This window comes from Tympanuchus pallidicinctus, unplaced genomic scaffold (assembly GCF_026119805.1).
Source record: "Tympanuchus pallidicinctus isolate F22 unplaced genomic scaffold, pur_lepc_1.0 scaffold15, whole genome shotgun sequence".
In the NCBI taxonomy this organism is placed as follows: Eukaryota; Metazoa; Chordata; class Aves; order Galliformes; family Phasianidae; genus Tympanuchus; species Tympanuchus pallidicinctus.
The window spans coordinates 27967-48493 of record NW_026294669.1 but is presented as its reverse complement, the minus strand read 5'-3'; the positions used below and the strand labels follow the sequence as shown (position 1 = coordinate 48493).

At 48.1% G+C, this 20527-nt stretch overlaps 2 protein-coding genes and 3 long non-coding RNA genes across 15 annotated transcripts in view; all 5 read left to right on the top strand.

Moving 5' to 3' along the window:
• LOC128077339 (ras GTPase-activating-like protein IQGAP1) overlaps positions 1-4423 on the top strand; it is a 98233-nt gene extending 93810 nt beyond the window's left edge. Inside the window, exons 17-18 of the mRNA XM_052676451.1 lie at positions 2497-2603; positions 4338-4423. The gene's annotated coding sequence lies outside the window, so the exon portion shown is untranslated. The remainder of the gene's footprint in view (positions 1-2496; positions 2604-4337) is intronic.
• The window catches only part of LOC128077232 (rho GTPase-activating protein 32-like), a 36384-nt gene extending 23949 nt beyond the window's left edge, over positions 1-12435 (top strand). Inside the window, exons 14-15 of the mRNA XM_052676122.1 lie at positions 11574-11719; positions 11909-12435. Coding sequence (XP_052532082.1) covers positions 11574-11719; positions 11909-12336 — 574 coding nt within the window. The 3' untranslated portion in view covers positions 12337-12435. The remainder of the gene's footprint in view (positions 1-11573; positions 11720-11908) is intronic.
• LOC128077350 (uncharacterized) lies at positions 8649-9747 on the top strand. The gene is made up of 3 exons (XR_008204939.1): positions 8649-8759; positions 9280-9362; positions 9737-9747. It is a non-coding gene; the product is annotated as an uncharacterized LOC128077350 (long non-coding RNA).
• Positions 10243-11411, top strand: LOC128077351 (uncharacterized). The gene is made up of 3 exons (XR_008204940.1): positions 10243-10358; positions 10853-11054; positions 11154-11411. It is a non-coding gene; the product is annotated as an uncharacterized LOC128077351 (long non-coding RNA).
• Positions 12436-13145: 710 nt separating the features above from the next.
• LOC128077346 (uncharacterized) lies at positions 13146-20017 on the top strand. Of its 11 annotated transcripts, none has more exons than XR_008204935.1 (5): positions 13146-13936; positions 16889-17197; positions 17848-17978; positions 18080-18675; positions 19322-20017. It is a non-coding gene; the product is annotated as an uncharacterized LOC128077346 (long non-coding RNA). The 11 variants fall into 11 exon arrangements; XR_008204930.1 differs by having other exon boundaries at positions 13150-13337; positions 13542-13936; positions 16889-17978; positions 19322-20011; XR_008204929.1 differs by having other exon boundaries at positions 13150-13441; positions 13545-13936; positions 16889-17978; positions 19322-20011.
• The last annotated feature ends 510 nt before the right edge of the window (positions 20018-20527 follow it).

Genomic DNA, 20527 nt, shown 5'->3' with positions numbered 1-20527 from the left:
TGAGTGCTCTTCTTCTTAATAAAACAAAGAGTGGCTTTGACATTACTTGCCACAGTCTCTTTAAGCTTTTCTGTCTCTGCTTCATTACGAAGTAATTCCCAATCTGAATGCCGTTTTCTTCTCTCTTCTGGTTCCGTGCTTTCCCGTTCTGAGGCATCGATTCTTTCTGTGCAGGTGAATTCATTTTTTCCATCTGTAAATGTAGGTGGAAAGCTGCAGTTTTTATTAATCCTTGTGGAAACAATGTCACGGCCCATGCCGCACTCTGAACTGCAGCTGCGTGCGGTGACTGCCTGTAGATGCATTAGGGCCTAAAACTACTCCTACAGTGTACTGTTCTTGTCTTCCTACTACATGTTTTACTATTATCAGTATGATTTCTCTCACAAATGTGTTTCTTATGACTGGTAGTGAACAGTTTTGTCTGTTGTGACCATGTGCCGTCACCTGGGATAGTAGAGCAAGAGCTGAAACCGCTGTCAAAACCATGACCTCTCTGAAAGCAGTTAATTTCTGGGGCAGCTTAGCAATGGCGAAGCTTCTTCTTTCTGTTTTTGCCATTTCTTCACACCTCTGATCTCTTCTGTGCATTCAAATCGCACGTGAAGCAGGAGAAGCCCAGATTCTGTGACTTGGCTCTGCGCAGATTGATGTGAAACTCCAGGAAATACTGAAGCATGTGGCGTGGGAACTTTTGCTGCATGTCAGCGTGCTGGGCCAATGCCTTTTTGTTGTGGGAATTACTGCAGGCAAATGTCCAATACGGGTTAGAAGTAGATGGATGAGCACGTGGATAACGGGCTGTCTTTATCTTTGGGGCCTCGGCGTTCATTGCTGCTCACTTAGCTGGTGAATTGGACTTCTTTTGAAATGTCAAATACCGCTCATCTTCGGCACTTCTGAGTTTCTTACTTCTGGATTAAATGCACAGTTGTGCATTTATTTAGTGTATGTATCTATGTTGCAGTGTGAAACTAAGATTCTTTGGGACAGCATGTGCTTATTAATGGCAGCGCAGTAGACCCTGCATCTGGAACGGGGCCCACAGCTCACAGGAAAGTAATTGGTCAGAACTCACTCGGAGTAGTGTCAGTAAAAGTCAGTGGAGGTCTGTGCCATTGGTTTTCCACGTGTTTTTTTCTCTCCTCAACTTGTCCTAGATTGTTGGCAACTTACTCTATCACCGCTACGTGAATCCGGCCATGGTGGCACCGGATGCATTTGACCTAATGGATCTTTCAGCTGGAGGGCAGCTGACTGCAGATCAACGAAGAAACCTTGGTTTGTTGCAAAGATGCTGCAGCATGCTGCGTCCAGCAAGATGCTCATGGGAGACGGTGCACATCTGAGCATCGTGAAGGAATACTTGTCACAGTCATCCCAGAAATTCAGGTAGAAGACTTGAGCTGATTGTGTTGAGGAGTTTGTCAGTGGACAGTGTTGCAAACAAAGAGGAGTGATGAATTTTAAATGTAATAAATTCCATCTCAGTCAAAAAGGAGGTCTGTTGAAAATGAGAGATTGCCCTTTGGGCTTCCACAATCATTGATCATAATGACATATAAAATACGTAGCTGGAATTGACAAACTAGATATAGTATATTAATGAGCTGGTCCAAACAATTGGCTTTGCCATACAAGCCTCCAGAGTAAAGGCTGTTTTTCTATGTGTTTATTATGATATTCTGGCCATTGAAAACTAGAGTGTGCGTGCGTTCTTTCCTATATGCACCCTAGTTCTCTGTATGCAAACTAGATGGCACTTTGGATTAAAGCAGGCTGGAATTTAGTTGTTTGTATAATCAAGTAACTTTTGAATGAAGAGCTTCTTTATATCTTTCATCTTTTGTAAGAAAGAAAACTGGAAATGGCTGGGAGTGAGGATTATTCTTGCAGCTGAGACAGAAGGATGGGTGCACAAGGTCATTCGGTCCATGGACTTGTCCTGCAGATGCTTACAGTGAGCGAATGCCGACATGGCCAGTACCAATAACTGAATCTTCTAGATGGCTTTTGATGTGATAAGCTATAGCTTGTCCAATTGCAGTATGCTTGGGAACCATGGTTTGAAGAAGAACAGCTACTGGTATGCTGATTACCTTTTTCTCCTTTTTCTTTTCTTTTTTTTTTTTTTTTTAGACGCTTATTTCAGGTTGCTTGTGAGGTTCCTGAATTGCAGGATCAATTCAGTATTGATGAATATTCTGGCTTCCTTCCTTGTCTATCCCTTCTGCAGAGCTTATAGCCATCAATCTCAAGGCTCCAGTCATGGGAGCAGTCCCACCATGTTTCAGTAACAGCAGCTAGATCGTAGTTAGCCTGGTGCACAATGGCTTCCAGTTCCTCCTGCTTGTTGCTCATGCTGCGTGCATTGGTATAGGTGCACTTGAGCCGAGTCATTTGCCTGACTCCCAGCTCTAAAATCGTTCCGCCAGGCTCTTCTCTTGTGAGGCCTGTACTGTCCCCTTCCCCCGTCATAATTAGTTGATTGCACAGGAAGAAAAGCTTGATGTCTGTGCCAAGGGAGACGTACACCGCACTTGCGCTGCCTGGACGATGTGGAAACTGGAAATTGTGGGGTGTGCTGAAGCATGCCCTCTCAGGTCAGTCTAAGCATACACAGAGTAGACCTGTCTAGCAAAACAGGGAATAGACAGTTAAACCCATTCTGTTGGGAAATACTCTCTCCTTCTAAGTACCTTTAGAACGTGAGTTTCTTCAATTAATTACTCAACTCATTTGCTTTTCCTGAATGATCCTAAGTTCTTTTCTCAGGCGACATCTGCACTCTGCTCAGTCCAAGGAGAATCCCTGCCCGCAGATGCAATGACACAGCATGGCTCACCACCTCATTTTTCATTGCTTACTGTTATGGTAGCTGCCATCCATGTCCAGGCTGCATGTTCTTAGAGCTCTTCTGGAGTCCATGGGGCAGACTTATGGTTGAACTAAAGGGAATTTTTTTATAATGCTCTAGCTCCAGATGATTATCCCTAGTATCATTGTATTAAAAAAAAAAAAAAAAGGCGTTTTGAAGTAGTGCGATATATCTTCTGTGCCTCAGAATGTGGCACGTGTGGCATGAGAGAGTTTTGAGGCCACGAGGACTGCCCAGACAGCATGAGAACTGTAAGAGCAGAGAGCTATAGGTGATGCAGCGCTATTGGTGCCACCCGCAGGAAGCGGTAGCTGGAACAAAATATGGCCAGAAGAGTGATCAGATTGCGTTTGGTAAGGAACTATTTCATTAGTTGTAGAACTTTGACAAAATGTATATTCAGGATGATGATCAGCATGCCAGGTGCTGGGACCATGCCGAAAGAGAAATGGTCTGAAAACGTCGGTGCAATTTGCAATATATCCCCTTCCACAAAGCCCTCAGATCCATGCTGCAACTGCATCCAAAGCAACGCAGAGCCCTGTGCTTGTTGTACCCGGAGCTGTCGGTGCCAGGAGTTGCTGCTGTGTTTGCAAGGACGTTGTGTCAGCAGTGTGCCGTCAGTGGGGTTGTTTGATGGCAATGAAACCGCTGAATGGTGTACCTCAAGACTCAGAAAGAAGATGGTAGTGGTGACTGTGTGTCTGGGTATAGATAGCTTGATACAGATCGATAGGACTGCAGTGTGGATTGTACATAGGCCCTGCGCTGCGAGGTACGCTGTTGGGAAGCAATGTCCATCTGCCCGAGGGCAGGAAGGCCCTGCAGAGGGACGGCCTGAGGCCAGCCGTACGAGGCTGCACAGGAGCAAGCGCTGGGTCCTGCGCTGTGGTCATGACAACCGCATGGCAGCTTGTGCAGGATTGGGCTGAGGTAGAATTCCAAGGGCCCACTGATTCTAGAATGTTGGGTGCGGTGTTGGAATCTTCTGGTCCTGTGACATGGTCTTGCCTCCCCACCCTGTCGTCATGGCGGAGCAGCCTGGTGGCCCTTAGTGATGTCACAAGAGGCTGGAATGAGGGGAGGAGCAGTGCGTGCTGCGTCCCTTCATTGGAGCGCTTGAGCTCTGCGTGAGTAGCTCGCTTGTTGCCCTTGTGCAGCGACTGAGTGCCTTCGGTTTCAACCCTTGTGTCTTGTGCAGCATCTTGTAGGTAAGCTGAGACAGCGTGGGATGGACGGGTGGGCAGTGAGCTGTTGAAAACTGCTGGCTGGTGGAGCTCCTAGCAGCTCGTACTGCTTACTCTTGTCCATCAGACGTAACTTTCAGCCAGTACCTGCATTCCCAAGCGATCCACAAAGATGGCATTTGTCCCGTGGCTTTTCCCTTGTCATCTTTGCTGCATTGTGCAAGCTCACAGACCTGTTCCTTCTCTCTCCTCTATCCGCTCCCTTGGTGCAGCTTTCGCTCGTGGAAGCACAGAGCAAAGTGACAAGAAACAGCTGCGAGTTCAAGGAATTGTCTACCTTGTTCTGATCTCCTGCCAGGTACGTGCCACGCTTTGTCCCCCCACGTGGTTGACCAGCACTGTGTCGCACCATGTTTGGTAACACAGCCTCACCCAGCGTTGATGGGACACTGGTCCCGTGTGGGTTTTTTCCCTTCCCCTGCAGCTCCGCCCTCAGGAGGATGCTGTGTGTGGTGCTGTGACCAGCTGGTCTGAAGGAAAGCAATCCCTTAGGCAAAGAGTCCTAGGCCCAGTTTGTGCTGAGCTGCACAGCGTGACCCAAGGTCACAAGCACGCACGCTTGGCCTGTGAGAGTGTGCGCGGCAGCTGTAGGGAGCACAGCAGAGATGCGAGCAGAGGAAATCCTTGATGTGCGGGGCTGCAGCAGGTGCCGGTGGTGAGGCTGCTGGGAGCCGGGGCCGGGGAGCAGATGCACCTGCAGCAATGATTCCTCTCACTGCCCTGCTGCTGCGCTGTCAGAGCGCCCTGGGCGAATGCATCTGCTGCTTTGTGCCAGTCCCCATCTGCTAGCAGAGGGACAGCCGCTTGGTCAAATGCTGCCTAATGGGCTGTCCCATTTGAACGGAGTGAACAGAGTGGTTGCTTCTAGAGCACCCGCCTGTGCCAGAGGATAGCCAAGGGTAGTTCTGAAGAAGTCTCTCAATAGTGTGGTGTGTGAAGAGAGAAAATATGAGCGTGTTTCTTTTCATTCCAGCTTGTCGTGCCTGCTGTGATGGGCATCGCGTGCAGCGAGATCAGCTGTGAGCCTGGCATGACACGGATGGAGGTAGAGTGTGGAGCTCTGATTGGTCTTTGTTCCCTGACTTGAGCCAGCAGAGTGAGCTGCAGATGTGCTCTCCTGCTTTTCAAGAGAGCGAATCCTTGCGGCTCTATCGGTGTCACTGAAAAGCTGCCTTCAAGGCTTTCTTTCCTTGCTGCGGGCATGTTCTTAGCCTTGCCGTTCCTTCTTGTGTGCCCATGATAAGGACGGAGTGCACTTCCTGCAGCTTTCTCTGCTGACATGCTCCTCAGCCTGAAATCCTCCTCGTTTGCCCTCAGCTCCTCACCGTGGCCTGTGCTCTCTGTTTCAGGCTGAGAACAACGGGAAGCCCCTGCTGGTCCGTGAGGAGTCATCTCTTAATATCCCAGCTATTGCTGCTGCCCACGTTATTAAGAGATACGTTGCCCAGGCACCGGGTGAACTCTCCTTGGAGGTAAGCAGTTAAGGGCGTTCCTTGTTGTCCTGTACAGAAGAGTATAACGTGTGAAGCTATCAGGAATATTCTCAGACACCTTCCGAATGTTTGGTGAGGTGAAGCTCAGAAGGTGCGGCTCCAGATTAGACTTGCACTGGGTTGGATGCAGGGAGGAGTTCAGCCATCTCTGAACTATGGCTCTATTTGGCATTGGAATCTTGTGATCCAAGAGCTACTGCCCGGTGTGGTAGCCTGGTCTCTGAGCAATGGCAGAGCAGTGTATGGAGTGTGCAGATCTGTTCAGGATCTGTTTGGCTGACTTATGCCTGCGGTTTAATTGGAGCTCTCCCTTTGGCAAAGAGCCTGCTGCTTCTGAGAACCATTTCATACTGAACAGCTGAATTCTGTATGTTGTGTATTGGAGTGACTCTTCTACTTGCACGTTCAGTTGTACGACTGCAAATGCCTGAAGAGCTGCACTGGTGCAATGGCTCTCAAGCTTGACGATATTGGGCAGTGCAGAAGAATGCAGTCATTTGAGCTGCGCTTTCCTCCCAGCCGTGCCGAAGCTGGGATTGACGTTGCAATCTCTTGCAGGTGGGAGACCTCGTGTGCGTCATCGAGATGCCGCCTCAGGAGCTGAGCCCCCGCTGGAGAGGCAAGCACGGCTTTCAGGTAGGCCCAAGCTTCAGACGTGAGAGCGCAACTTCGGTCGAGGCAGGAATCTCAGCTTAGAGCTGCCCTGCCTGCACAGCATGGCTCCACATGGAAAATGGTTTCCTTGTGCTGGTGTCAGAGGACTTTCCCTTTTGCTGTGGGCTTAGGCCAGAGCTGAAAGTTGGTCTTTGTAGGAAACTGCCTCCTCAGTTAACTTAGAAAGAAGAGCCCTCACAGCGTGCATCAGGTCACGGCCACTGAACCGCACCTTTGGAAATGCAGCAGCTAGGACACGTGTTTCAGTGTCTCTGAGCACTTGTGCTTGCACCCATGCAGAAGGTGAAGTCAGCGTCTTTTAGGAAGTCGCTGCCTGTCAGCTGAGATGAGGCAGGGTAACAGAGCCTCTGCGCGCTTGCTGCTGCTGCTGCTGGCTGCAGAACGCTGGGTAGCTCAGAGCTGGGGATGGCAGCTGCATCTCAGTCAGCAAGCAGAAAGTTCATAGGCTGTGCCAACTCAGATCTAGCTGCATCAATCTATCATAATATGTAGCTTCTGTATGAAGTCTTTCCCTTCGGGCACGCTTGAGATTTAGGGGTGCATAGCATACTTGTCCTTTCCCCGCTCCATACACAGTTTTATGGATATTTGCCTGCCAATTTGGAATAATTATTAATTTTAAGCAGGCCATTTTTTGGTTGGATTGTCTTACGGAGCATCCGGCAGGCACGTGATGAGGAAAAGGTGATGTTTGAACAGTTCAGGCCTGAGAAACGCTGCCTTCAGTATTGCACGTCTCTTCTTCCTCTTGTTACAGGTTGGATTTTTCCCTGGTGAGTGTGTGGAGCTCATTAACGGAAAAATCCCGGAGTCTCTCATCAATTCAGTGCCAAAGCCAGGTACGATGATACATTTGATGGTGCAGGGAAGCAAAATGGAGTCTTTTTTGGGTGTGTTCCATGTTTAATACCTCCCTTATCCTTCCCCCCTTATCCTCTGTGCTGATAATCCTTCCTGCATAGCACGGGGCGTATGGCTGGTGTTTTGTAGGCAGTGAGAATGAGGGAAGGCCAAGGCAGTTCTCCGGCAAGTCCGTACGAGGCTGAGAACAGCCAGCGTCCCTGGTGGACAGATAGAGGTCTGGTTGTGCTAGTGACACGCTTGATCAGAACGTGGCTTTTCAAGAGGGTCCTTAATGCCCAGGTTGAGCAAGCTAAGCAAGAGGAGTGCATTCAACTCCATCAGAACGTGCAGAGATTTGGCCCAGTCCTGCTGTGTTTTATGACTGGAGTTGGGGAAATCCTAGAATCCTTGTAGAATGGCTTGGCGTGGAAGGGAGCTCGAGGATCATCAAGCTCCAAGCCCCCTTGCCTCAAGCTGGGCTGCCAACCAAGCTCCACGTTTAAAGTGGGACTGGACCAGGCTGCCCAGGGCCCCATCCAGTCTGGCCTTGGACTCATCCAGGGTTGGGGAAAATCCATTTTGGTACGCACTTGCTCATCATGTTCTTCCCGTTTTGAGGTGCTCTGTAGAATGTGTTGTGCTCGGCCTCGTCCAACGGAGCCAAACCTGAGATGAACTGGTTTCTTCCTTTTGTTGTGCAGTGCCAAAGAAGCGCGGCAAGCTCCTCACCTTCCTTCGTTCCGTGGTGAAGGCCCGCCCAAAGCAACGGAAAGAGCGGGAGGTGGAGAAGGAGAGGGTGTTCGGCCGTGACCTGGGAGAGCATCTTCTTCACTCTGGTCGTGATGGTAAGGGACAGCCCATTCCTGAGAGCTTCCCTGTTTGAGAACCTAACGATGAAAGGGAGATGGTATGTAGCAAGGGGCAGCTTGATACCAGTGGAGAAACGGGGAATGGGAGTTGATGGCTGAAAGATGAAGTGAGGCTAATGCTCCCAAGAGACAAGCACGTTTGTATTTGCTTCAGCCAAGCCCGGCTGGGCTTAGTGGATGGGATGTGACGGGAGCGCAGCCTGAGGCAGGACTTGACTAAGGAGCTCCAGTAACCGCCGGCACGTGTTCTTTAGTCCCCCAGGTCCTCCAGAGCTGCGCCGAGTTCATCGAGCAGCATGGCGTGGTGCAGGGGATATACCGCCTGTCCGGCGTGGCGTCCAACGTCCAGAGACTGCGGTAAGAGTGCTGCGACTGACAGACACAGCTGCCAGCAGGGGCACGTGCCCTGTTGCGGGCGTTCAGAGGCCTGCGGGCAATGCCTTAGCACAGAGAAAAGGTCTCCTTTGGGAACATCCCATCCAGCACGGCTGACGTGGTGCTGGTGGCCGAGTGTTTGTGTTCTCCTGTACATCAGGAAGCCCTTCTGATTCTTGATTGCATTGGGTGTGGCTTTTGACTTGCTTTCCTCTTTCTCAACCGCTTTCGTGTCCTTCTCTGCAGCCAGGAATTTGAGTGTGAGCAGGTTCCTGAGCTAACCGTCCGCGACGTTCACAGCGCGAGCTCCCTCTGCAAAATGTACTTCAGGGAGCTCCCGACCCCCCTGCTGACCGACCAGCTGTACGACAAGTTCTCGGTAAGCACGAGGCAACGCCTTTCCTTTCCCTCTTCGCTGGGCCTCTTGGGAGATGGCTGCAGCAGTGCCCCAGCTCTGAGGCCCTTCTTCTGTTAGCCCCATGGGGTTTACTCGCATGTCTTTGCCACATCCTGCATCGTGCTGATGCCACTTCTGGTGGCCCCAGGAGGTGGTTATTTCCATATTCACAGTGCTTGCGAGAATTCCTGTGTTGTTTGTTTGTTTTTTGCTATTCCCCAGCTATTTCTGGAACAGGAAGGGGATTAATAGCCAAGCGTACTTGGAGATGAATGCCCCCTGCGAGGAGCTGAGCTGCCCAACCAGGCTGTAAACCGGCCCGGTGCTTGGACTCCTTGGCCTTGGTGGCACCAGCTGCGTGCCGCTATGTTTGCCAGATGCCTCTGGGGAGGCCTAAAATCTTTCTCAGTGCTGACCAGCAGCGCGCTGTGCCCATGGTTCCCGACCCTGCGGCAGGTATCTCGCCTGATTTGTGTCTCAATCCCTTTCTGCCCTTTTCCAGGATGCTGTTGGTGCCACTACGGAGGAGGAGCGGCTGGTCAGAATGCGGGACACCATCCAGCAGCTGCCCGCTCCTCACTACAGGTCAGTGCTGCCCTCAGCCTGCTGAGCTCAGCCCTGCTGCACTTCAGAGGGCAATGGTGCGATTCCAGGCTTTGTCTCACGTGAGCAACACGATGCCTGGGTATGTTGAAGCGGTTGAAGGCTGCACCGGTTTAATTTACAGGGTTAATTTATTGGGTCAGTTCCTGGGCACGGGGGTAGGCTTGGTGCAGCTGATGGCTGTGGCTGTGCTGTGCTGGTGCTGGGTGCTGCAGCGTGGCACTTGGTCAAGTTGGGTCTACTTCATCTTCAGCATCAGTAGCAGTAATAACAACTAGTGTGAATTGAGGTTTGCTTTGTGAGTGGCAGCACGGCATGCTGGCTGGTGCTGAACATTTGCCTCTCTTGTTTCCCAGGACCCTGGCGTTCCTGATGAGACACTTGGCCTGTCTTGCTGCGAACAGCTCTGTCACCAACATGCACTCTAAGAACTTAGCCATTGTGTGGGCTCCAAACCTCCTAAGGTAAACTTCTTTTTCCGTTTCAACAGAACGCTTACATCTGTTCTCCAGTAGAATAAAGCAGTCCTCCCTTCTTCTGCACCACATGTGCTCTTCTCCTGTAAAATGTGCAGTGAGTGGCTGACAGCAGAGCAGGAGCCTGGACTGTTCTCCAACCCCGCGTGGGCACAATTTCTAGCTGAGCATTGCTGCTCTCTTGTTTAGATGGGACTGGTGTGTCCTTGATCAGCCAGGAGAACTTTTTCAGTGGCATCACTGATTGCCCACTGCGGAAGTCTCTTGAGCCCAGTTTGATAGCTTTGGGCTGCAGTAATTCAGACCCGGGGAAGCAATCGTGGCTGAATGACTTCTAAAACCTGCCTTTTCTACAGATCACAGCAGAGCGAGTCTGCCTGCGCCAGCGGGAGAGGTGCCTGCACGGAACTGCAGACGCAGTCGGCTGTGGTGGAATTCATCATCGACCACACAGACGTCCTCTTCTGCTCCACATCTGGACCTGACATCGCAGATGGAGCAGGTGAGTGTCTTCCTCCATTAGCTTTGTCTTGGTCAGACACCTGGATCAAACACAGGCTTTCTCCAACTTTTTTGAAATACACTTTTACTATCGAGGGGACAGCAGACTTCTGGGCTTAGATTGGAATCTGGCGTCCAGTTGCTGGATGCTGAGAATGTGCAAGCCCAAACTTGACCAGGAGAAAACTGTCACCGTCATTATGATGTTTTGCAAGCAGGTGAAGCTTGATTAACGTGTGGCAGCGAAGCTTTCTCAGTTCCCTGCCCCCATTTTCTAGGGATTTTGTTTGCCTGTTTTGATACAGGGAGCTGCTCCTAATTATGACTGCGTCCTTTGCCATAGACACACCTCTGAGCACATGGTTGTTTTGAGCTGCTCTTCTTCCAGTGGCTCGGTTAAGCAAGTCTGAGGAAAACACAGCAGCTCCCCCGGACCTGCGATGGCTGTGCTGCCGCTTTCTGATCCTGGCTCTCACCTGTGGTTTTCCCTTCCAGGGCACAGTTCTCTCTCAGGGCCCCAGTCTGTGCGGGCCTCTTCTGCCACAGAGCTGCTCAGCCTGGAGGAGGCGCAGGCACGGAGGCGAGGCCACAGCAGCTCTCCTGTCGTTGTGACACAGAGCAGGGACGTGGAAGTGGAAGAAGGCCCCACAGCTGTACGGGAGAAATTCCACACAGTCATTGACTTTCCATCTGAAAGGTAAAGAGGACTTCCTTTTCCAGTACCTTATCATCATTGTTTGGGTGGGTTTTTGTGGTTTCTTTTTGTGCTTTCCCCCCCCCCCTCCATTATTTCTAGTGCCAAAGCTTGCTGAAACTCAGTTAAACTGATGGTGCCTGAAGTGTTGCAGTGAATCTCCACTCCCTTTGCACTGTGAGACAGAACTCACATTCAGTTGCCCGCCGGGCTGAGTTTAGCCACACAAGGCTGGCATTCCCTCCTTGCTGGGCAGGCAGTCACGAGATGCATAAAGCCACGCTGACGTCTGTCCTGGCCTGTGCTGGCTGTACCTGGAAACGTTGGGGTTTTCCGGACTTCAGGGCCACGTGCTTGAATCCAATTCCGATTCTCCTGGAAGCAGAGCTGTTGTTCAGACCTGCTGGCACGAGAAACTAGACATGGCAGTGAGATGGGGCCGATGAGCTGTCAGTGTCAGAGTCAGAGATGCTTTTGGAGTTCCATGCACAACTCACACCATTCCCTGTTTCCTCTCTCCAGACCAAGTCCACCCAGCAGGATGAAGGAATCACCAGCTGGCTGTTGGTGTTCCTGCTTCAGCCTGGGAAAACCATCCTCCGTGGCCAAACGCCAACTGCAGCGCCGTCCCAGGGAGCCCTCAGAGACAGACATTGTAGTCCTGGCAGGTAAGGGTGCAAATCCTGCTTTCAACACCCTGCTTCTCAGCAACGTAGAATTCTTGCTGTCAGTGGGCTTGTATCTCCTTCTAGCATTCCAGCCCATACCTGACACCTTCAGTTCTCCCCTGATCAAGAACCACTTTTGTAATTCAGCTTGTGAGAGTTGGACACCAACCCCTGTTCATTCTTTTCTAGGTGATTCGAGCTCTTGTCAACCCAGATGTCCCAGAGCAAGTAGCGATGCTGGGCTGTGTGCTTCCACCAATGGAGAGCTCTTGGGAAGCACAAATGGCTGCGGTTCAGCTGACAGCCTGCCGCATAACAACAGTGGCGGACACAAGGAGCTCATCCAAGTCCAAGCCCTCGTTTCTCCCAGCTCTGCTGAAGATGCTGACCTGAGCCTGTCACACACCACAGGCACCAGCCTGGACTGTGACCCAGTGCCTCTGCAGTGCAGCCCAGCCCAAGCACAGCCTGAGTGCCCTGACAGCAGCACCTCTGTGCAGGAGCAGGTCAGCAACAGCGAGGAGAAGCCGTGCCCCTTGGAGGGGGACTTAGAATCAGGCCTCCAGTCCCAGGCACCGTGCAGCGGCTCTGAGAGCTCTGAGCCGCTCTCTCCGTGACCTTTCCATCCAAGAGAGGACGATTCCCATCTTTACCTGGACCTCTCACGCCCTCCTGTCTTTTCCTTTAATAATAAAAGCACGCTTGTGCTCACTCAACGCCTTGACTGCCTGTGGAGTCTTCGTTCCCAGGGACTGGGATGAATGCAACAAACAATGAGGCACCTCAGCTTGCAACGCTGAGGCTGTGGGGTGCACGAAGCAGAGCTCTGGGTTAGTTCCCGTTTTGTCTGGCTTTGGGGTGTCTGCAGCTCCCATTTGGTATGGTAGCAAATAATCTCTAGCATCCTGGATGCTGCTCGTGATAACCCCATGCTTCCTGGCGGTGGCTTTGTGATGCCTTTCAGGGCTTTCGGATGCCTTGTGATGCCTTGGCTGCTCCCTAACACCTCTCTCCTCTGGCTGCGTCCATTCCTGGCTCCCAACCTGTGAGCTGCCTGTGCAGATCATCTGCAACCCTGTCATCATCATGCTGCGGCAGGACGAGCTCACTCAGACCCGGCGTCTCATTGCTCAGCGTCAGCGCTGTCCCGCCCCTGGCAGCCTCTCATTGGTCAGCGTCAGCGCTGTCCGGCCCCCCACGAGCCTCTCATTGGTCAGTGGTAGGGCTGTCCCGCCCCTGGCAGCCTCTCATTGGTCGGCGGCACTGCTGTCCCATCCCCGCCAGCCTCTCATTGGTTAGCGGCAGCGCTGCTTCCTCCCCCGGGGTCTCCTTGATTCGCAGTAGCTCCGCCGGCTGCGATTGGCTGAGCCGCCGTGCACGGGAGCGGTCGTTGGGGGCCGGCTGTTGGAGGAGAGGCAGGGCTGTTGCTGTCCGGGCAGCAGCGAGATGGAAGCTGCAGCACAACAGGAGCGAGTGCTGAGGGCAGCTCCGCCAGAGATTTGTGGGAGAGCAGTCCTGGGACAGGGAGAGGAGCCCTGCGCGGCCCCAAGCAAGGGGAGATGGCCATAAAGTGGAGCACAGGAAGTTCCGCCCATGGATGAGAAGGGAGTTCTTCACAGTGAGAGTGGCGCAGCTCTGGAACAGGCTGCCCAGGGAGGCTGTGGCTTCTCCTTGTCTGGAGATATTCGAGAACCGCCCGGACACCCACCTGCGCAGCCTGCTGTAGGAGCCCGTTTTGCAGGGGGGTTGGACTCGGTGATCCCTGGAGGTCCTTCCGAGCCCAGTTCTGTGATTCTGTGATTTTAATCCTTGCTTCTTGCAGCAGTATGGTGTTTGGTGTTTCAGAAGAGAGAAAAGCATGGCGGGCATCAGCTGGATTTCTGTGGCTGGTAAAGCTGTGCCGAGAACTGGGCTGACTGCTGCCCCTGGAAACATGCGCAAAGTCTGCAGAGGCAGAGGAATGACTTTTCTCTCAAAAGTTGAGCTTGTCTAAGGTAACTCACTGGTGGGAGAGCTTCTGCTTTAAAGCATCAGGTTGTATAAGTAAGGTAATTTAAAAAGCAAGCTTGACAGTTCTTTTTTACCTAAGTGGTTTTTTAGCAGGGGAAGGTTGGAGAGGCTTTTTGCTAACGGAAGATGGAGAGAGGAGAAGCAAGTGAAAGGCACGCTGTGCATATCTGCTGCATACCATCTGCACCGCTCTCCCCCTTTTGAGAGGTAGGTTGTGTTTTTGCAGTGGAAGTTTCCAGTAGTTCTGTATGTAGCATAGGATAATTTGCCTTTCACAAAGAAAGCTGCTGAACAGCTCTAGGATTGCAGTTGAAAACTTGTGAAACAGGTATAAAGGTGTCAATGAATCTATTAATAACTGCTAATGAAAAAGAAATAAATCCAAAGGTGCGAGCAGGGGAAGGAAACTGGGTGGACTCGGAATTACTTCCTTAACAATAACTGTCCAAGGAGGGAGTGAAGCTGCAAAACAGGGACAGTTATCCCCCCATGCCTTTAGAAAGGATAATGGGTCTGAAGGCTGTAATACAAACATTGGTTAAGATGGTCTTCTGGGACTCTGTGTCACCCTATAACACTCCAGTTTTGCCATTACAGAAGGCAGATGGCACCTATCAACTGATACAAGATCCAAGCAAAATTAATGACATAGTTCTCAAGTGACCCCCCTGCTTCCTAACCCCTATACTTTAATGAGTCAAATCCCACACAGACACAAATGGCTCAGTGTAACAGACCTCAAAGATGCTTTCGGGACCTGCATTTTAGACTCAGAGAGTCGAGATCTTTTTGCCGTTGTACGAGAGGATCCAAAAATGCAACAAAAATAGCAAGATAGGTGGATTGCTTTACCCCAAGGGTACATAGAATCGCCTAATTTATTTTTATTATATTTTATGTATTATATTATTATAAATATTGTATATTGTATTATTACGTATTATTTTACATACATTATATATTTTATATTTTATTTTTGTTTTAACTAAGTAAGTGCTGGAGAAAGTTTTGGAAAAGTTTCAGGTTGAAGAGGAGGTGAAGCTGTTTCAGTATGTAGATGATTTTCTGATTTGTGGAAAAGAGGAGTCTAAAGTAAGAGACTAAGTAAAACTCTGAATTTCTTGGGAATAGGGGCTAGGGCTGTTTGAACTGTAGTATGTGGAAAAAGAAGTCAGATACCTTGGGCATGTGATTTCTGAAGGGAAATGGAGAGTTCTGAAGGAATTCAGGGCACTGTGCAGCTTCATTTGCCCAGGACAAAGAGGGAGGGGCAAAAGTTTCTAGGTTTGATTGCATTCTGTATTTTGTGAATAGAAGAATATGTACAAGAAACAAAGATTGTACCTCCAACTATCACAGGGAGAACGCAACATATTAAAATGGACAAAAGAGGGAAAAGAATTAGTAGAAGTATTGAAACAGGACTTAACCACAGCACCTGTGTTAGAACTGCCTGCCTTAAAGGAACCATTTCACCTTTTGATAACTGTCAGTGAAAGAGCTGTTTTAGGCATTCTAACACAAGAATAGGGAGACAAAAGAAAACCTATTCATAGTTGTTCAAGGTATTAGACCCTGTATCTCAGGGTTGGCCTGAACGTGTGGGTGTGTCCAGGTGGTATCAGCAACTGCCTTACTGGTAGAAGAGAGTGTGCGTGTACACTTTGGGAGTGTAAGGAGCAAGTTGTTGACAATACGTGTTCCCCCCCTACCCTTCCATGAAGAGATTGCTCCACATTTTGAGGCATGATGGTTACAAAAAAAAAAAAAAAAAAAAAAAAAAAAGAGCAGGAATCTGCTGCTCAATCTCTTAAAAAAGCATAGTGCCAAACTCTCCCCCGTGGAGATGAAATGGGCGTGGAATAATTGGTCCAACTTAGAGGGAGTCATGGGTCATATTAAATTCCCTCCATAAGCAAATTTGTATGGGGGAGGAAAAGGGAATATCAATCATTTGTGCAGTTCCAGGAGCTGCTCTTAGTGCTGCCATAGAGATCCGCAATGAACAGCACATGGTAGAAACCCAAATTATAAAGTCCTTGCAGGAATTGGTGACATACCTGCAGTACCAAGTAGAAGATCTTAGGGGACAGAAAAAGAAGAACATTCAAAAGGCCTCCCTCAGCAAGCCCTTAGAGAACAGTTGGTAAATGACAGGGAGATAGATGCTAGATCCCCAAGTAGTGACTTTCCTCCAGGAGAAAATCTTGAGGATGTGAGAGCCCAAAAAGACAAGTTGGGAAACCTGTGATCCTTCTCTGCCTTTAGATAGAAACTGGGCGTGCATGGGAAGAGACTGGCAGTGGGTATTCTGATGTTCATACTGACGAGGTTCCCTGTTTGCTACGGAGCCGGCCAAAGTAAGGAAGGATTTTGGTGACACCCTTAGGAAATCAGTATGTGTGGAAAGTGCCATTAACAGAGGGAGGTCAGATCTTGCTGACTGAAAAGGAATCAGAGGGTTATTGAGGACCTGGAATATTTTTCACCACGGGCAACCACTGCCAGTGGTCCCTTACTCCAAGCGCTGCTTATTGGGATGATTACTCCCCAGGACAACTGCTGTTGATTGATTTGCCCCACCGTGGTCCTGTCCCTTTAACCCTCAGGGAGACTCTTCACAAATACTTGTGGAAGCCTCAATATGATCAGGAGGAACTGTACAAAATTAACCGTCTGGATTTCACCTCCCTTCTAACTTTGGTTCATTTAGGACCAGGAAGTCTTATTTCTGTTTTGTTTTCTTTTCCAGTTTTGCTTCTTCTAACCTTGGCTCCTTTGGAACCAGGAAGTTCTCTCTTGTTTTCCAGATGCTAACGAATGCTGATACGGTTGTTGTAGCTCACATGTTCCCTTCTCACTCTGCTCCTTTCTCTGGGATCCCCGTGGTATCATTGGTGTTACTGTTTTGGACAGGAATCTTCTTCAGATTAATTTTTGTAATTGCTTATGATGACCTTAACACAGTCACTGGCTGGTCACGGTCCCATGCCCATATTGGCAGTACTGGGCATTTAGTTAGTTTTACTTATGATCCTGTCACTAACTCTCCCGCAGCTTTTGTCCTAATACACAATGCTTCGGTACATACCATACACTTAATCATTGTGCTGGGACTGAATCACAATGGAGTTTTTTTGTTTATTTTTTTCCCTGCAGAGGAGAAAGAATCACAAATGCTTGTGGAGAAAAAAGACTCAGGGATTTCTTCTTTCTTGCTAGCAGATCTTGATGCTCTCCTCTTCCTGCCAGTGGGCTGCGTGTCATGCCATAGTCCTGCAGTCTCCAGAAGTGACCCCACGTGCTACCAAAACAGATCACAGACCTGGATTCAGGCGTTCCTCATTCTCCCACTGCACAAGTTGTCACAGAGCAGCGTGCTCCTCAAACGTGGTCATTTTGTGAGGTTACGCAGTGTTTGTGTACTTATGTAGGAATGGAATGTTGTTTCTGCATTAGAACTAAAGTGTGAGTATTTGACGTCATTGTCTCTGCTCCAGTCTTGTGTTGTTTGTTTACTACTACTATTTAGTACTTAGTACTACTAAGTACTAACAGCTCTTTTTGGGAGTGTTTTTATTTCATCAGGAGTCTCTGAGGGTCTCCTTCACTTGCCTGTTAGATGAATTTTCCACATTGGTGCTTGCTCAGTAGGTAGATGGAGTAATGAATGTATCGGTACAAGGACTGCCGCTGTTATCTGTCCAGCCATCTGGAATACCTCTGAGCCTTGAGTTCCAGACAACATAGACATCACGCTCCTAAACATTACGATAATGCCTTTAGAAATCCCAAACCCTTGACAATGATATCAGTAGGCTCATTATGTTGCAAGACTACTGATTTTTGATGCTGGTCAGACAGGACCTCAGTGATGATAGAAAATTTAAGCAGGAGAATGTAAGCCATTAGCAATAGATAAACATTTAGCTAGCATCAGTTTCTATTTAGCCAGTATGCCCGTGTACAATTAAGCATCGGGAAGGTTTGTGAACCTGAAATACTCAGGCAATGAGGAATCGGGAAAAGATGAGCATCAAGGTAATAGGGCATGTTCTTTGCTTTGTAATAGGGTTTTGTTTGCTTTTCATTCAGTATCATTTCTTACCATTACGCAGTGTTTGTCTTGTCTTGTTTTTCATGTTGCCAATCAACATTTCATTGGAGCTTGGGTGACCCGAATGCATACAACTAAGTGTTGACCAAGTGTGATGTGAAATGAAGAGGTAGGCTCCAAAACAGGCTTCTAGTGAGTGCTGTGTACGACATGGAGTATTGAGAACTACCCTCTGTTTCTCCCTGCCCCATGTTGTTCAGTACCAGACGTGAAGGTTTCTTCTTTCCTTCTAGGATTGGAGACTCCACTATCAGATGGCGTTGGCCTTTCAAGCCTCCCCGGGTTGTAGCGCTGGTTGTGCCCTGATCCTTGGAAAGGGGAACTGATTCCTTCATCATTACCTGATGGTGACGTCTACTTATCTTGTGTCCAGTGAGCAGTGGTGGAAAAACTGTGGCTCTCCTGAGCGGTGCAAGGACTCTACTGAGGCTCATTGTGTTTATAGTAGAAAACTACAGCCATAGATGGATGCCAATATCCACTCCTTACTCTGTCTGGCAAGCTGTGTTGATCTCTGAAGTTGCTCCCACACCTGTAGTTGTTCTTTGGGCTCGGCATCAGTTGTCTCTTGCACTCACGTGGCTTTCACCTGGTATTCTTTCTTTTCCCCCATCTTTAGGGCTCCCAAGTACTGCTGTGATGTCTGTGCCTTCTGTCGCTCCCACCAAACATGGGTTTGTTCTTTTTAGGTTCAATATCATTTATTGACATTATGCAATGTTTCTCATTTTTCTTGTGTTTCATGTTGCCAATCTACGCCTAGTTGGAGCTACAGCGAGCCCAAATGCTGACTGCTCTGCTTTGACCAAGTGAGATGCAAAAAGAAGAGGTAGGTTGCAAAACAGGCTTCTAGTGCATGCCATGTAAGACTTGGGGTATCCAGAGTTAACTTCTTGTCTTTCTCCTTTTCCAGTTCCCTTTGATTTTTTCCCCCTTTTTATAATTTATTTTCATTTCCTAATCCACTTTCTAATTCTACTTCTTTTCTTTTTTCCAATTCCTTTTCCAATTCCTTTTCCAATTCCTTTTCCAATTCCTTTTCCGAATAGTTTTCTGCTTCATTTTTTTCTTTTTACCTTTTTCTTTTCTCTCCTTGTTCTTTTATTTCCTTTTCTTTCTCTTTCTAATTTATTTTCTTAAGACTTTTTCAAATTCTTTTTTGTTTTGAATTTTTTCTATTTCTTTCTAATTCTTTCTTTTTCTTTTGATAATTCTGTTTCCAATTGTTTTTCTTTTTCATGTTCCTTTTCTTAGTCATATTCCTTTCCGTTTTTTATTTTCTTCAACATATTCCAATTCTCATTCCAATTCTTTTTCCTTTATTAATTATTTTTCCATTCCCTTTTCTAAATCTTTCTCTCTTTCTAAATCTGTTTCTTCTTTCCTGTTTCTAATTGTGAGAATCCTTTGTTTTTTGGCTCAAAGCTTGCTTCCTGAGGTTTTTCTTGTGATAAGACTCTCAATGATTTGTTAAGGAGGCAAGTGATGGGTGCTAACCGTGTGACAATCGACATCACTTTGGGAACATTTGAGAGCCCCTTCCTCCAGAGCTGCTTGCCTCCAGAATAGAGTGCTCAGGAGTGTTCACTGGCGGAAGATCTGGCCTGTGACTAAACAGCTCCAGCTTGGTATGGGAAAATTGGGGAATGATATCATCGTGTTCTGTGAAAAACAAGATGCAGAAGGGCATCCCTGCTCCCTCTTGTCTGCTGGCAAGGCCCAGAAGATGGGAACAGAGGAGTTTCTGCTGAGATCCCAGAGCCAGAAGCTGCCGCTCCAAGGAGAGCTGACTCAACCACATTGGATTTGAGCTGTCACTCCAAAGACAGCTGACTTGACCACTTTGAAACTATTGAAAAGGGGCCGTCATCGCCATGGTCATGGCCGTCGTTCTCATCATTCTCCTCGTCGTCAACAGAACAATGCCTGACGACCCACCACTACTGAAGATCAAAGACTGAATTACAAACCACACTGGATCCATGGTGGTGACTGTCTCCCTCTTACTTCCTATAAAGACTCCTTGCTTCTTCTTTCCTATCTTTCCTATTGCCCTCCTTCCCTTCCCCATTACCCTAATTCATAATAGCATCCGTCCTCCCCTTCCCCATTTCCCTAATTACAATTTGTAATAAATTGGTCGGACCAACATTTGAACCATTGTTACTTAATCTCACGCTGGGTATATAGATAATAAAAGAACCTCCTCTCCCTCCTATAAATTGGAGCAAGACACTAATCTGCTTTGTTTTTCTAATTTTTTTTCCTAATTCTTTTCCTATTTCTTTTTCCTGTTGCAAGTCTTTCTTTTCATTGCAAGTCTTTTTCCTTTTTCTATTTATTTTTTTTTCTTTTTTGAATCCCAATTCTTTTTCAAGTTGTAGTTCTTGTGTTCTCTTTCTGGATCATTTTCTATTTTTTTTTTTCCTAATTCTTTATCTAATTCGAACTATTTGTCTAATTCTTTTTCTATTTTTTTCTTTTTCCAATTCCTTTTTGTTTCCTTTTTCCATTTCTCATTCTAATTTTAATTCTTCTTCTTTTAAAAAAAATATATATATATATACTTTTTGGTCTTTCTAATACTTTTTGTTTTCTAATTTTCTTTTTCCTTTTCTAATGATTTCTCAAATTCTTTTTCTAATTCTTTTTCTGCTCCTTGTTTTTCTTTTTCTAATTCT